General features: G+C 32.0%; 3 protein-coding genes across 4 annotated transcripts; all 3 read left to right on the top strand.

The window, feature by feature from the left end:
* The first annotated feature begins 3,053 nt into the window (after nucleotides 1-3,053).
* LOC109182243 (cationic peroxidase 1-like) lies at nucleotides 3,054-4,398 on the top strand. The gene is made up of 3 exons (XM_019332360.1): nucleotides 3,054-3,366; nucleotides 3,530-3,721; nucleotides 3,835-4,398. The coding sequence occupies exons 1-3, from the start codon at nucleotides 3,133-3,135 to the stop codon at nucleotides 4,381-4,383; spliced, it is 975 nt and encodes a 324-aa protein (XP_019187905.1). The 5' UTR covers nucleotides 3,054-3,132; the 3' UTR covers nucleotides 4,384-4,398.
* Nucleotides 4,399-9,268: 4,870 nt separating this feature from the next.
* Nucleotides 9,269-15,406, top strand: LOC109181028 (cationic peroxidase 1-like). 2 transcript variants are annotated; one of them, XM_019330779.1, is made up of 4 exons: nucleotides 9,269-9,300; nucleotides 13,916-14,204; nucleotides 14,352-14,543; nucleotides 14,636-15,406. In XM_019330779.1, exons 2-4 carry the CDS (start codon nucleotides 13,971-13,973, stop codon nucleotides 15,182-15,184), a joined length of 975 nt encoding a protein of 324 aa, XP_019186324.1. In that variant the 5' UTR covers nucleotides 9,269-9,300; nucleotides 13,916-13,970; the 3' UTR covers nucleotides 15,185-15,406. The 2 variants fall into 2 exon arrangements, with proteins under 2 accessions (XP_019186324.1, XP_019186323.1); XM_019330778.1 differs by lacking the exon at nucleotides 9,269-9,300 and having other exon boundaries at nucleotides 13,837-14,204.
* LOC109181029 (cationic peroxidase 1-like) lies at nucleotides 9,377-10,778 on the top strand. Its single transcript, XM_019330780.1, has 3 exons — nucleotides 9,377-9,594; nucleotides 9,761-9,952; nucleotides 10,062-10,778. Exons 1-3 carry the CDS (start codon nucleotides 9,442-9,444, stop codon nucleotides 10,608-10,610), a joined length of 894 nt encoding a protein of 297 aa, XP_019186325.1. The 5' UTR covers nucleotides 9,377-9,441; the 3' UTR covers nucleotides 10,611-10,778.
* Nucleotides 15,407-15,870: the final 464 nt, after the last annotated feature.

The raw sequence follows: 15,870 nt of genomic DNA, 5'->3' as shown, positions 1-15,870 counted from the left end.
ATTAAGAATAAATATGATAGGTAAAATTAAACAAGCAACATTTAATTGTGAAGATTTTAGAATAATAATTGAATGTATATAAAGGCCCTGTTTGATAACGACATAGCTTATCAGTCAATTTTGGCTTATTTGATTACTATTACTTGTTCGACTTGGTTAAACAACCAAAATGAGTGTTTGATTAATTAGCTTTTTGTAATAGCTTATTGCTCCAAAATGTAAAAAATAAATAAATAAATAAAATAAAATAAAATAATTTTTTTTTTAAAAAAAAACTATTTTTTTTTGAGAAAATAAATTATATTATACCCTTAAATGTCATTTTGCATGTAATTGTAAACTATCAGTTAACGGCTAAATTTACTAAACATTTTTCTACAACCAGTTAATACTATAAGTTAGTCAAACCCACTAATCAAGTAATCAACTATCAACGTCTTGCCATCAAACCAAGATGCTAACTACTTACAAGTATAAGAAAATAAAGTTACACTTACGCTAAAGGCTATAGTTTTTGTCATAGTAGTAAGTGTTTGATTCTATAATTAGTTATTAGAGCCAAGATCACGTAGAAATATGAATTTCATTGAGAGCAGGAGTGTCGTGGATAAATGGATAATCCCCTAGTGGATCCTTACAAATCCTACATTAAAGCACCCCTACCCTCCACTTGCTTGTTGACTTTGATTTTACCAATTAGCATATCATATGCCACTCATCAAGCCGACACAATCTATATCATACCAAGTTTATATGCGATGAATGAGTAGATGAGAATTTCTTTAGGTAAATGAGTTTGAAACTTTCTAATTTGGTCAGTGATAGATTATGTATACGAGTCATATTTAAAATAATTTCATATAATAATTTATTTTCAAATCTTTATATTATATTGATTCTCACCTACTATTTCTATATTGTCAAATGAGGCGAATGATGTTGATATAATAATGTTGCATGGCTGAATGAATGCTTAACATGACAATAGAAATTTAGAAATTAGTAGGTAGCAAAGAAGTATCCTTATTATTTTAAGATAAAGTTTAAAGTACATTGGTTGCAGTGAAATCATTTCAAAATTATATCGGAGTAAAATTGTTTATAAAATATAGCAATGTTTCTATAAGATAATAGAGGGTCAAGTTCAGCATTTTACTGTTGTAATGTGGTGCTTTTGTTACAGCATCGCATTGCGCATGAAAAACTAGTATATATATATATATATATATATAGAATTAAGTTTTAGTGCGGGTAAGTGTCTCCCGTGCGGTTGTGCAGGTGATTAATGTGCTTAAGTTTTGTACTTAATGTGCGTAAGTCTTGTGTTTAAGGTGCGTACGTGAGATTTGTGCTTAACGTGCGTGAGTGTGTAATGTTTAATGTGCGTGAGTTTTGTACTTAAGGTGCGTGAGTCTTGTGCCTAAGGTGCGTGAGTTTTGTGCTTAATATACGCGAGTGTGTACTTAATGTAAGTTGTTGTTGAGCCGTTAAAGTGCATGAGCTTTGTGCTTAATGTGCGTGAGTTTTGTGCTTAAGGTGCGTGAATCTTGTGCTTAAGGTGCGTGAGTTTTGTACTTAATGTGCGTGAGTGTGTACTTAATGTGAGTTGTTAAAACTTAAGGTGTGTGTGTTTTTTGTGTTTAAGGTGCATGAGTTTTGTGCTTAAGGTGCGTGAGGGTTGGACTTAAGATGCGTGACTTTTGTGCTTAAGGTGCGTGAGTTTGTGTTCTGAATGTATTTTGTTTGTGTGTTTAATGTGCGTGTGTTGTGTACTTAAAGTGCGCTAGTGTAATGCTTAATGTGAGTCTACCCGCACAATTGTACGGGAAGCACCACCCGCACCTGATCCCTATTATACACTGAATTGCAAAATATGATGATGTGGTTGTATTTTTAAATAATAATATTATAAAGATACAATATTCTTAGAGATGGTAATCTTTATTTTTAATGGATGCATGTGCATGAAGTCAAAAAATATATTTACTTTTTAACTTCAAATATTTATAATTATATAAAATTAGATTTAGGCAGCTGTGATATGGGTGTCAATAAGGAGAGCAGCGCAGTGGAACTGGCATCTCAAGACTTTTCTTTAATTTCATTTGTAGAATTGTAGTAGTAGGCTTTTGAGGTAATCATATATTTAATTATTATGAATTATTGAATTAGATATGTCAAATGAATATTTATACTTTGTCAACAACTACTTCTAGGAAATATGGATCCAAATATTAATTATTTAGATGAGAAATCCCTTGTATTTCATTTGACAATAAGTTGTCATGAAAATAAATTAATTAATCATGTATGGCTGCCTAACGTCTACCAACTGGGGAGCAAGGGTAAAATCCCTCATGTCAAACACCTTAACTGTAAAGTAAGCAAATATGGATTGATTTTTATTTCTTTAAGATAAAATATATAAAATATGGAGTATTAAATATATATCTTTACATTTTTAGTACGTTTAAACAACACATAGATAAATTCTAAGTTGATCGGAGTATTTGGACATTATTAGCAAAAGAAGAAGGATAAAGGACAAATTGGCACTCGGGTTGGACTCCCATATGAGAGGTTGTGAGTTCGAGTCTTGGAGGCGTTATTGACTCTTCATGCTTCAGTAGGTTGAGAAAGTAGTTAATTATGAACAGATACTACATTTTAATAGAGTCAGTAGCATTCAAAAAAAAAAAAAAAAAACTTTCCCAGATTTGATACCTAAGTTCCCTGTAACTGAGACAAGATAATGAAGGTCAAAGGGAACCTTTCTTAGACGACAAATAAGAAGAAGTCACATAATAATGTCGAAATCACGAGATGTTCATAGCTTGCAGTTCCAATTAAGTTTCTGATCTGCTTGCATCAACTTTCTTATCATTGACTGATTCAACAATACGCAGTACTTGTTTTCTTAAACATATTTACATAGTCAATATATGCATGTTTACGCATTCATATGACAAACATACATCATAGTCAACTTCGATTTCTACTATAAATACACCATCATAGGAAGCACTCGACCACAAGCCAAGCTAGCTACCATTTCTTTCTAATTTCATAGCTGAAGCTTGAAACACTCTATTTCTTTTATCCTCATCTCTTTTCGCAGATCCTACTTTAGTCATGAGGACTGCGATTCCTTCTTCAGTTCATATTAATGTTGCATTCACACTCTCGTGTCTGCTCTTCCCTCTTCTCTTTGGGATGAGCTCTGCTCAACTGTCTGCAACTTTTTACTCAAAATCTTGTCCCAATGCCCTTTCCATAATCAAATCCGCAGTGAAATCTGCCGTGCAGACCGAGGCTCGAATGGGAGCATCCTTACTTCGTATCCATTTTCACGATTGTTTTGTCAATGTAAGTTTTACTTCTTTGTGTAGCCTTCATAATTGAGATTCTTAAAATTACTATGCTTGAATATTTCAAAAAATGGATATAGTATCTTTGATGTTATGCCCCCTTAATGAATATTATCATATTGACATTACTTATTGATTTTGTTTTGTCAAATTTGAAACAGGGTTGTGATGCATCGATTTTGTTGGATGACACAGCAAACTTCACAGGAGAGCAGACTGCTCGTCCAAATAACAAATCAATAAGAGGATTGAACGTGATTGACAACATTAAAGCACAACTTGAGAAATCTTGTCCCGGCATTGTATCTTGTGCAGATGTTGTAGCTGTTGCTGCTCGAGACTCAGTTGTTGCGGTAATAATATATTCATACTCCAATCATTTCCATCTCTAATCTAGCTCAAATTGTTGTACGTACAAGTCAATTTATCTAATTATTAAATTATTACTTTTGTGACCAAATTACAGCTTGGTGGTCCTAGTTGGAATGTTTTAGTAGGGAGACGAGACTCAACTACTGCAAGTTTGAGTGCTGCTAACAGCAACATTCCTGGACCCAATTTCACCCTCAGTCAACTCAAATCTTCTTTCTCAAACCAAGGCTTTAGTGAAAGGGAGATGGTTGCTCTCTCGGGTGGTCACTCAATTGGAAAAGCTAGGTGCACAACATTCCGATCTCGAATCTACAACGACAACAATATAAATGCCGCCTTTTCAAAATCTTTACAGGCAAATTGTCCTCAAAGTGGAGGTGACAATAATCTTGCTTCACTTGACACCAGCCCAACCTCGTTCGACAATGCTTATTTCAAAGACTTGCAAAGTCAAAAAGGACTCTTGCACTCCGATCAAGAGTTGTTTAATGGAGGTTCTACAAATTCTGTAGTCAATAGTTATAGCTCTAATCCTTCCACATTTTCAGCAGACTTTGCAAATGCTATGTTGAAAATGAGTAACCTCAATCCTCTCACGGGCACCAGTGGCCAGATTAGAAAGAATTGTGGGAAAACCAATTGAGTTACATCCAAATATCCAATGTGAAAGTCTAAGCATATTGTGGGAAAACCACATTTTCTTTTAATCATAGGAGTTACCAAATAAAGTAGGATTATTTACAATATTATTTTCATATCTCAATTGGAAGTGTGAATTGTGTGAACATTTGTTTTGCTTATGTCTTAATACACAGTACTTTTGCTTTTTTATGTGTAACATATGTTTCCAATATATTATTTCATGTTTTCATGTATATAGGCCTTACAAAGTAACAAAATTAAAGTAATTAAACAAATTTAAATCAAGATGAGGATGTGAAAGCTCTTATGGCAAAACCAGAACAAAGGGGTGGGGAAGGGGAGGGACCTACTTTATCAATTTCAGAAATGGCAAGGGAGATCCATGGCACACCCAGTTCTGGAAAGATGAAGCCATTAACTGGACAAGAAGTGTGCCAACTTATTGAAAAAATGTGTAGTGATGACAAGAAGTCCATGGAAAAGAATAAGGAGAAAATTGATAGAGTGGACATAGATGATTGGTGCAATAGTGTTAAAGAAAGCCGGGACAATAATGATGATTTTGAAATAGTCATTTATGACACTATGATTAGGGTGCAAGCCCTCTTGGAGGGGAGGCATGGACAGAATACAGAAACCTTTGATGCAAAAGATGAAATTGAAGCTATGGAATTGAAGTTATGGTGGAAACCATTAATGAGAGTTCATGTAAGGAAAAGTATGGATTAAAATCATTGATTGGAAAGGGCTTGAGAACAAATACTGCCACAGGATTTTTGCTATGTAGATGGGCAAACCAATACTTTGGAGAATTTACTAAGGATGATGGGAAGTTGATTTAAGCTGGGAACCCAACTGGTTGAATAATAGAGCTGGCTGTGATCTATTCTACTAATCTTGAATGGAGGGAAAAGGAGGGTTCACCTAAATGGGTGGACCATTGTGGAATTATGATGCCTAACTTTCATTTGCACGCTGGGATTCTATTGATTTGGTCTGGTGAATTTTATGCTGGCCACTTGGGCTGATTTGGAAGGGGGGAATTAATTCCCATTGGGCTTATGAGATTTAAAATGGCCTTGGGCCTGTTCTGGTTAGATGGCCGAATGGGTCAATGAAGCTCAAAAGGATTTGGGCCTGATTTAATAAAACCCTTGGGCTTGTTTTTTGGCTTGGAAAATGGAAAGCCGGATGGGCCTCATGGCCTTTTGAAGCTGGGCAGATTTTTTGGGTGGCTTTAATTAAACCTTGGACCTTAGAATGGCCTTTTGTTTGCTAGCCCATTGGGGTTTTTTTGTTAGCCTAGTTTGGCCTTTTATTGTGAGCCTCTTGGCCCTTTTATTTGATAAACCTTTTGGCGTTTGTTGGTTAGGGTAGTTTAGCCCGTTGCATTGTTAGGCCATTGGGCCCTTTGTATTCTTAGCCTTATGTCACTTTTGGGCCTAAAGCGTCTCTTGTAAGGCATTTGCTTCTTTGGTGTGGAATAAAGTTCATAGCTCGTTAAAAAAAAAAAAAAAAATTAAATTAAATCTAATGTTACAAATTCAACTACAAAGTGTTGGTCATCTTTAAAATTGTGTATATATAATATAATGAAAGAACCACTACGTTTAACAAAAGTATGCGATTCAAATTTCTTCCAAACGTTTTTTTAAATACTGGCCTGGTGCATACAATACTAGTATACTACAATACATCAATTGATTAATTTCTTCACTATGTATTTTTAATAATCTAATAACGTTGGAAAAATTAGTTAAAATTATCATTTATAGTGGTCATTTTGTGATATAGTTTTTGGTGGAGTCTACATCCACTTTGGGTAGCGTCAATGTAGATTCGGGTTCTTCTTAGTAAGAAGTTTAATCTGATATATTATACACACAAAACGGATAATGAGTGAATGAAAATTGATACTCAAATGTACCTATTTAAGTTGGAAAACTTGTAATTAGCAATTGTCCACATTAGAAAAGGGATGGGGGTTTCCACTAATATACACAATTCCCCTTTTCAAATTTTTATTTATTTATTTTTATTTTGAAGATGTTGATCGAATTGTATAGCGTAGATGCGCAGAGGTGCAAATCTAACTCAAATTTGGTGTATCAGCGGCACATTAGGTGGGAAGACTAGTTTGTGATGCTTATTGAAATTATGACTTTATTGTGATATTAAGAAATCACAATACTATTTAATTGATGAGTTTAATCCAAGTTTAACTTTTTCTATATTCTACTTGATGAATTTTTTTATTTTGTATTTGATTAATAAATACATATCTAACTCATGGTGAGTTCATTCAATTTATAAACATTCAATGAAAAAGTTATTGATACGTCAAGAGATAAACATTATGAGATAAATTAAGGTGAGAAAATAAAAAAATTTCTTGGTTGAAGTATATATGCATCTCAACCAAATTTAAAGATTAAACTAAGGTTATCCGATCCGCACGTACACCACCAATGAGGGTAAATTGCAAGCCAACATATCTATTTTTACTTTTTGTATTTTTTTTTTAATTTTTATCTAAGTGTAGTGCAAAGGTTGTAAATTTAATTTGCAAGGAATGCAAATTTGACACAATCAGCCTTATAGGACCTAAATTTTCTTGAATAAAGTTAAATGTTAGTTTGAGTATAATAATAATAATAATAATAATAATAATAATAATAATAATAATAATAATAATAATAATAATAATAATAATAATAATAATAATAATAATAATAATAATAATAATAATAATAATAATAATAATAATAAATATTTAAAGTTAAAAAGTAAAAAATATTATATTATATTATATTTTGATTTTTGAGAGTGTATTGTAATTGAAAGGAAGCAAAATAATAATAATAATAATAATAATAATAATAATAATAATAATAATAATAATAATAATAATAATAATAATAATAATAATAATAATAATAATAATAATAGAAAGTAAAAAAAAATGATGAATTGTAAATATGATGATATTTTTAAATGATAAGGAGTAATATTTTAAAAATGCAATAGTCTTCGAAATCATAATCTTTATTTTTAATGAACGCATCTGCATTAAGTCACAAAATTTTTTACTTTTTCACTTTAAATATTTTATATAATTTAGGCATTGATATAGATGCCAATAAGGAGAGCTGAGAGCAGTGTTAACTGGCATTTCAAGAATTTTCTTTAATTTCATTTGTAGAATTGTAGTAGAAGGCGCGCGCGCTTTTGAGGTAGGCATATATTTATTATGAATTAGACATGTCAAATGAATATTTATACTTTGTCAACAACTACTTCTAAGAAATATCGATCCAAATATTAATTATTTAGATGAAAAATCCCTACTTAATTATTTTATTTGACTATAATAAGTTGTGATTAAAATATATTAATTCTGATCTGGCTAACGTCTACCAACTTGGGAGCAAGGACAAATTATTCATCATGTCAAAGAGCTTAACTGTAAAGTAAGCAGTGATTGATTTTAATTTCTTTAAGATAAAATATATTAAATATGGAGTATTAAATGTGCATCTTTCCATTTATAGTTTAAACAGAACATATATAAACTCTAAATTGGTTGGCGTATTTTGACACATTTTTAGCCCAAGGTAATTGGACAGTGCTAATGACATTTCACATTATTCCTTTCCTATAGAGCTGTGGGTCTGTGGGTCTAATTACCTCAAATTGATATGTTTGAGGGCTTAATTGCACCTTTTAAAAATTTAGGTGCATAATTGACTTTTAGTGTAAAGTTTAAGGGCCTATTTGACTCTTTTTCCTAAACTCTAAATTGGTTGGAGTATTTTGACACATTATTAGCCCAAGGTAATTGAATAGTGATAATCACATTTCACATTATATTCCTCTACTAGAAAGTTGGGGACTGATGCGATTTTGACGACATGTATGATGGTGTTAGATGGAGGAAGTGGTTATCTTCTTTAGGTAACCATAGCTTACAAATTCCAATCAATGAATTAAGACTACTTTTTTTCTTTTTTCGTTTGGTTAGTGGGATAAAGGAAAATCATTATTAGTTGGTATTGTTGCTGTTTAATTACATTTAACTTTTTGAATCAGGTGGTTGTTGTTAAATAAAAATTCATTGCGTAATAAATTAAAGCCTAAATTAAAATTGTTATTGCATTTACTCAACATATGTTGGCTGTGTTTGGTAACATAGTTAGTTTATCAAATAATTTTGACTTATTTGACCACTATTAGTTGTTTGACTTTGTTAAACAATTAATATGAGTGTTTGATTAATTAGTTTTCTGTAACAACTTATAGCTTCAAAATGCTAAACTTCAAAAGCTGCTCAAAGTATCTTTTTTTGACCAGTTCTGTTGAGAAAGTCATTTTGCATGTAATCATCTATCAGCTAATCGTTAATTTACCAAATACTTTTCTATAATCAATATCAACTAGTCAAACCCACTAACTCAATCAACTAACATCTATTAACTAATAATTATTTACCAAACAGATCGCTGTCATTTTCGCAGATTTGATACCTAAGCTTCCTGTAACCGAGACATGATATATAATGAAGGTCAAAGGGAACTTTTCTTAGACGACATATAAGAAGAAGTCAAATAATGTCGAAATCACAATATCACATGATGTCCATGCAAAGACGGCTTATGCCATGCGTTTCAATAACCAGACAATCAGTGTAGTAATTTTATCCCAATTATTGCAATATGCATCAACTTTCTAATCATTGACTGATTCAACAATAAGCAGTACTTGTTTTCTTAAACAATTCACATAGTCAATATATGCATGTTTACGCTTTCATATGACAAACATACATCATAGTCAACTTCGATTTCTACTATAAATACACCATCATAGGAAGCACTCTACCACAAGCCAATCTAGCTAACATTTCTATCTAGTTTCATAGTTGAAACACTCTATTTCTTTTATCCTCATCTCTTTTCTCAGCTCCTACTATACCTTAGTAATGAGGACTGCAATTCCTTCTTCAATTCATATTAATGTTGCATTCACAATCTTATGTCTGCTCTTCCCCCTCCTCTTTGGGATGAGCTCTGCTCAACTGTCTGCAACTTTTTACTCAAAATCTTGTCCCAATGCCCTTTCGATAATCAAATCCGCAGTGAAATCTGCCGTGCAGTCCGAGGCTCGAATGGGAGCGTCCTTACTTCGTCTCCATTTTCACGATTGTTTTGTCAATGTAAGTTTTTCTTCTTTGTGTAGCCTTCATAATTAGATTCTTAAAATTCCTAAGCTTGAATATTTCAAAAAATGGATATAATATCTTTGATGTTATGCCCCTTTAATGAAGATTATAATATTGACATACATTACTTATCGATTTTGTTTTGTCAAATTTGAAACAGGGTTGTGATGCATCAATTTTGTTGGATGACACAGCAAACTTCACAGGAGAACAGACTGCTCGTCCAAATAACAAATCAATAAGAGGACTGAACGTGATTGACAACATTAAAGCACAACTTGAGAAATCTTGTCCCGGTATTGTATCTTGCGCTGATGTTGTAGCTGTTGCTGCTCGAGACTCAGTTGTTGCGGTAATAATATATTCATACTCCAATCATTTCCACCTTTAATCTAGCTCAAATATATGTACAAGTCAATTTATCTAATTATTAAATTATTACTTTTGTGACCAAATTACAGCTTGGTGGTCCTAGTTGGAATGTTTTAGTAGGGAGACGAGACTCAACTACTGCAAGTTTGAGTGCTGCTAACAACAACATTCCTGGACCCAATTTCACCCTCAGTCAACTCAAATCTTCTTTCTCAAACCAAGGCTTTAGTGAAAGGGAGATGGTTGCTCTCTCGGGTGGTCACTCAATTGGAAAAGCTAGGTGCACAACATTCCGATCTCGAATCTACAACGACAACAATATAAATGCCGCCTTTTCAAAATCTTTACAGGCAAATTGTCCTCAAAGTGGAGGTGACAATAATCTTGCTTCACTTGACACCAGCCCAACCTCGTTCGACAATGCTTATTTCAAAGACTTGCAAAGTCAAAAAGGACTGTTGCACTCCGATCAAGAGTTGTTTAACGGAGGTTCTACAAATTCCGTTGTCAACAGTTATAGCTCTAATCCTTCCACGTTTTCAGCAGACTTTGCAAATGCTATGTTGAAAATGAGTAATCTCAATCCTCTCACAGGCACCAGTGGCCAGATTAGAAAGAATTGTGGGAAAACCAATTGAGTTACATCCAATGTGAAAGTCTAAGCATATTTTTTTCTTTCAAACATAGGGGTTACCAAATAAAGTAGGATTATTTACAATATTATTTTCATTTTTCAATCGGAAGTGTGAATTGTGTGAACATTTGTTTTGCTTATGTATTAATACACAGTACTTTTGCTTTTTTATGTGTAACATATGTTTCCAATATATTATTTCATGTTTTCATATACATAGGCCTTACAAAGTAACAAAATTAAAGTAATTAAAGAAATTTAAATCTAATGTTACAAATTCAACTACAAAGTGTTGGTCATCTTTAAAATTGTGTATATATAATATAATGAAAGAACCACTACGTTTAACAAAAGTATGCGATTCAAATTTCTTCCAAACGTTTTTTTAAATACTGGCCTGGTGCATACAATACTAGTATACTACAATCTATTTAATACAATACATCAATTGATTAATTTTTTTCACTATGTATTTTTAATAATCTAATAACGTTGGAACAATTAGTTAAAATTATCATTTAAAGTGGTTATTTTGTGGTATGATTTTTAGTGGAGTCTACGTCCAGTTTGGATCACGTCAATGTAGATTCGAGTTCTTCTTAGTAAGAAGTTTAATCTGATATATTATACGCCCAAAGCGAATAATGGGTGAATGGGGATTGATACTCAAAGTGTACCTATATATTTAAGTTGAAAAACTTGTAATTAGCAATTGTCCACATTAGAAAAGGGATGGGGTTTCCACTAATATAGACAATTCCCCTTTCTAAATTTTTATTTATTTATTTTTATTTTGAAAATGTTGAATTGTTTAGCGTAGATGCGTAGAGGTGCAAATCTAACTCAAATTTGGTGTATCATTGGCACATTAGGTGGGAAGACCAGTTTCTGATGCTTATTGAAATTATGACTTTATTGCGATATTCAGAAATCACAATACTATTTAATTGATGAGTTTAATCCAAGTTTAACTTTTCTATATGATTCTACATGATGATTTTTTTATTTTTTATTTTTGTATTTGAAATACATATCTAACTCATGGTGAGTTCATTCAATTTATAAATATTCAATGAAAAAGTTATTGATATGTCAAGAGATAAACATTATGAGATAAATTAAGGTGAAAAATAAAATTTTTTCTTGGTTGAAATATATATGCATCTCAACCAAATTTAAAGATTAAACTAAGGTTATCCGATCCGCACACCACCAGTGAGGGTAAATTGCAAGCCAACATATCTATTTTTACTTTATTTTTTATTTTTATTTTTATCTAAGTGTAGTGCAAAGGTTGCAAATTTGCAAGGAATGCAAATTTGACACAATCAACCTTATAGGACCCAATTTCTTTCTTGAATAAAGTTAAAGAGTTAATTCCACGAGAGGTCCCTTGTCTTTGGTGACAATTCTAAATTTAGTCCATATTATCATTTTTGTCATTTAACATTCCTAAACTATTATCTTTTACACACTTTTAGTCCTTTTCATCACTTTTCCTATTTTTAGTTAAGGGCATTTTTGTCTCTTCATATTTTTCTTTTATTAACTTTCCAGTTTCAACCGGTTTAATTGGTTTATAACTTTAGGTAACTTCTGATTTTTTAGTAATAATATTTTTCAACCGATTTTTAGTAAAGTCCTAAACCAATTAAACTGGTTGAAACCAGAAAAATAACAAAAAAAAAATATGAAGAGACAAAAATGCCCTTACTAAAAATAGAAAAAGTCTTGAGAAAAACTAAGTGTCCAAAAAATAATAGTCTGGAGATGTTAAATGGCAAAACGATAGTCTGTGACTAAATTTGGAATTGTCACCAAAGACAAAGGACCTCTTGTGGAATTAACTCAAAGTTAAATGTTAGTTTGAGTATATAATAATAATAATAATAATAATAATAATAATAATAATAATAATAATAATAATAATAATAATAATAATAATAATAATAATAATAATAATAATAATAAAATTATTATTATTATTATTAAATTATATTATTGTAATTGAAAGGAAGCAAAAAAAATAAAAAATAAATAAAAAAAATTAGTGAATTGTAAATATGATGATATTTTTAAATGATAAGGAGTAATATTTTAAAAATGCAATAGTCTTCGATACCATAATCTTTATTTTTAATGGATGTATGTGCATCAAGTTACAAAAGTTTTTACTTTTTAACTTTAAATATTCTATATAAAATTAGATGTAGGCATTGATATAGATGCCAATAAGGAGAGCATGCAGTGTTAATTGGCATCTCAAGACTTTTATTAAATTTCATTTGTAGAATTGTAGTAGAAGGCGCGCTTTTGAGGTAGTCATAATATATTTATTATGAATTAGACATGTCAAATGAATATTTATACTTTGTCAACAACTACTTCTAGGAAATATCGATCCAAATATTAATTATTTAGATGAGAAATCCCTACCTAATTATTTTATTTGACGATAAGTTGTGATTAAAATATATTAATTCTGGCTAACGTCTACCAACTTGGGAGCAAGGACAAATTATTCATCATGTCAAAGAGCTTAACTGTAAAGTAAGCAGTGATTGATTTTAATTTCTTTAAGATAAAATATATTAAATATGGAGTATTAAATATGCATCTTTCCATTTATAGTTTAAACAGAACATATATAAACTCTAAATTGGTTGGCGTATTTTGACACATTTTTAGCCCAAGGTAATTGGACAGTGCTAATGACATTTCACATTATTCCTTTCCTATAGAGCTGTGGATTGATGCAATTTTGGCGACATGTATAATGATGTTAGATGGAGAATATGGCAATATTATCTTCTTTAGGTCGTCATATACAGCTTACAAGTTTTCTTTTTCGTTTAGTTAGTGAGATAAAAAAAAATCATTATTAATTGGTATTTTTGCGATTTACATGTTACTTTGAGAATCAGATTGTTATTCAATAAAAACACATGATGTAATAAATTAAAGCCTAAATTAAAATTAAACCCAATAGATGTCATTTTCGCAGATTTGATACCTAAGCTTCCTGTAACTGAGACATGATATATAACGAAGGTCAAAGAGAACTTTTCTTAGACAACATATTAGAAGAAGTCAAATAATGTCGAAATCACAATAATATCAAATGATGTCCATGCAAAGACGGTTTGTTTTCTTAAACAAATGACATAGTCAATATATGCATGTTTACGCATTCATATGACAAACATACATCATAGTCAACTTCGATTTCTACTATAAATACACCATCAAAGGAAGCACTCGACCACAAGCCAAGCTACCATTTCTTTCTAATTTCATAGCTGAAACTGCTTGAAACACTCTATTTCTTTTATCCTCATCTCTTTTCTCAGATCCTACTTTAGTCATGAGGACTGCGATTCCTTCTTCAGTTCATATTAATGTTGCATTCACACTCTCATGTATGCTCTTCTCACTTCTCTCTGGGATGAGCTCTGCTCAACTGTCTGCAACATTTTACTCACAATCTTGTCCCAATGCCCTTTCCATAATCAAATCGGCAGTGAAATCGGCTGTGCAATCCGAGGCTCGAATGGGAGCATCCTTACTTCGTCTCCATTTCCATGATTGTTTTGTCAATGTAAGTTTTTCTTCTTTGCGGTAGCCTTCATAGTTGAGATTCTAAAAATTCCTAAGCTTGAATTTCAAAAATGGATATGTTAGGTCCCCTTCAAGAAAATTATCATATTGACATTACTTGTATTTTGTTCGGTCAAATTTGAAACAGGGTTGCGATGCATCAATTTTGTTGGATGACACAACAAATTTCACAGGGGAACAAACTGCTCGTGCAAATAACAAATCAATAAGAGGATTGAACGTGATTGACAACATTAAAGCACAACTTGAGAAATCTTGTCCCGGCATTGTATCTTGTGCTGATGTTGTAGCTGTTGCTGCTCGAGACTCCGTTGTTGCGGTAATAATATATTCGTACTCAAACTTTGCTGTTTTTTTCCAAGTCAATTATTATCTAATTATAAAATCATTACATTTGTTACGAAATTACAGCTTGGTGGTCCTAGTTGGAATGTTTTACTAGGGAGACGAGACTCAACCACGGCAAGTTTAAGTGCCGCTAACAACAACATTCCTGGACCCAATTTCACCCTCAGTCAGCTCAAATCTTCTTTCTCAAACCAAGGATTTAGTGAAAGGGAAATGGTTGCTCTCTCGGGTGGCCACACAATTGGAAAAGCTAGGTGCACAACATTTCGTTCTCGAATCTACAACGACACCAATATAAATGCGGCATTTGCAAAATCTTTACAGGCAAATTGTCCTCAAAACGGAGGTGACGATAATCTTGCTTCACTTGACACTAGTCCAACCTCGTTCGATAATGCTTATTTCAAAGACTTGCAAAGTCAAAAAGGACTCTTGCATTCCGATCAAGAGTTGTTTAATGGAGGTTCTGCAAATTCTGTAGTCAACAGTTATAGCTCTAATCCTTCCACCTTTTCAGCAGACTTTGCAAATGCTATGTTGAAGATGAGTAATCTCAACCCTCTTACCGGCACAAGTGGTCAAATTAGAAAGAGTTGTGGAAAAACAAATTAAGCTCCATTAAAAAAGCGTGTATAAGAATATTTTTTGTTTCAACCATTAAGGTTACCAAATAAAGTAGGGATAATTGGAGGATGGGGGTGGCAGGGAGTGAACCAAATTTTGGATTATTTACATTTTTATTTTCATTTTTCCATTGGAAGTGTGAATTATATTGTATGAACATTTGTTTTGCTTATGTCCTAATACAGTAATATACAGTATTCTTTTTTTTTTTTTATGTGTAATATATATTCCAATATATTATTGCATGTTTCCATATACATAGGCCAGACAAAATACGAAAAGTAATCAACATTTAAATCTAACGTTACAAATTCGACTACAAAGTTTTTATTCTTATATATAGTATGATAGATCCTATCAATTTTTTCATTAAGCAATTCACGGCATGAAGGTCATTGTGACCGCTTTGACCAACTCTCGGATTCCAGGATTCATGCTGGTGGTCACGGCATAACCACTACTGGAAATTCTGAAATTTCCGACCACCTGAAAGTGATCTTAAATCAAGTTGAAAGTCTTGTTCCGACCACTTTTGGTATCCGGAAAAACCTTTGTTGCTATTTCCGACCACTTTTTGAACTTTTTGGTATCAACTTAATTTAAGATCATTTTCAGGTGGTCGGAAATTTCAGAATTTCCAGTAATGAACTATCAGCGTAATGCCTAACATCTGA

Source organism: Ipomoea nil, unplaced genomic scaffold, assembly GCF_001879475.1.
Source record: "Ipomoea nil cultivar Tokyo-kokei standard unplaced genomic scaffold, Asagao_1.1 scaffold1043, whole genome shotgun sequence".
Classification (NCBI taxonomy): Eukaryota; Viridiplantae; Streptophyta; class Magnoliopsida; order Solanales; family Convolvulaceae; genus Ipomoea; species Ipomoea nil.
Note: the sequence above shows the minus strand (reverse complement) of the source record. Positions and strands in the feature narration are given on the sequence as shown.

Bases quoted from the DNA above. Each gene is read 5' to 3' on its own strand.
- LOC109182243 (XM_019332360.1), top strand. From the start codon at position 3,133: ATGAGGACTGCGATTCCTTCTTCAGTTCATATTAATGTTGCATTCACA. The intron at 3,367-3,529 runs GTAAGTTTTACT...AATTTGAAACAG, and splicing joins TTCACGATTGTTTTGTCAAT to GGTTGTGATGCATCGATTTT. The intron at 3,722-3,834 runs GTAATAATATAT...ACCAAATTACAG, and splicing joins CTCGAGACTCAGTTGTTGCG to CTTGGTGGTCCTAGTTGGAA.
- LOC109181029 (XM_019330780.1), top strand. From the start codon at position 9,442: ATGAGCTCTGCTCAACTGTCTGCAACTTTTTACTCAAAATCTTGTCCC. The intron at 9,595-9,760 runs GTAAGTTTTTCT...AATTTGAAACAG, and splicing joins TTCACGATTGTTTTGTCAAT to GGTTGTGATGCATCAATTTT. The intron at 9,953-10,061 runs GTAATAATATAT...ACCAAATTACAG, and splicing joins CTCGAGACTCAGTTGTTGCG to CTTGGTGGTCCTAGTTGGAA.
- LOC109181028 (XM_019330779.1), top strand. From the start codon at position 13,971: ATGAGGACTGCGATTCCTTCTTCAGTTCATATTAATGTTGCATTCACA. The intron at 14,205-14,351 runs GTAAGTTTTTCT...AATTTGAAACAG, and splicing joins TCCATGATTGTTTTGTCAAT to GGTTGCGATGCATCAATTTT. The intron at 14,544-14,635 runs GTAATAATATAT...ACGAAATTACAG, and splicing joins CTCGAGACTCCGTTGTTGCG to CTTGGTGGTCCTAGTTGGAA.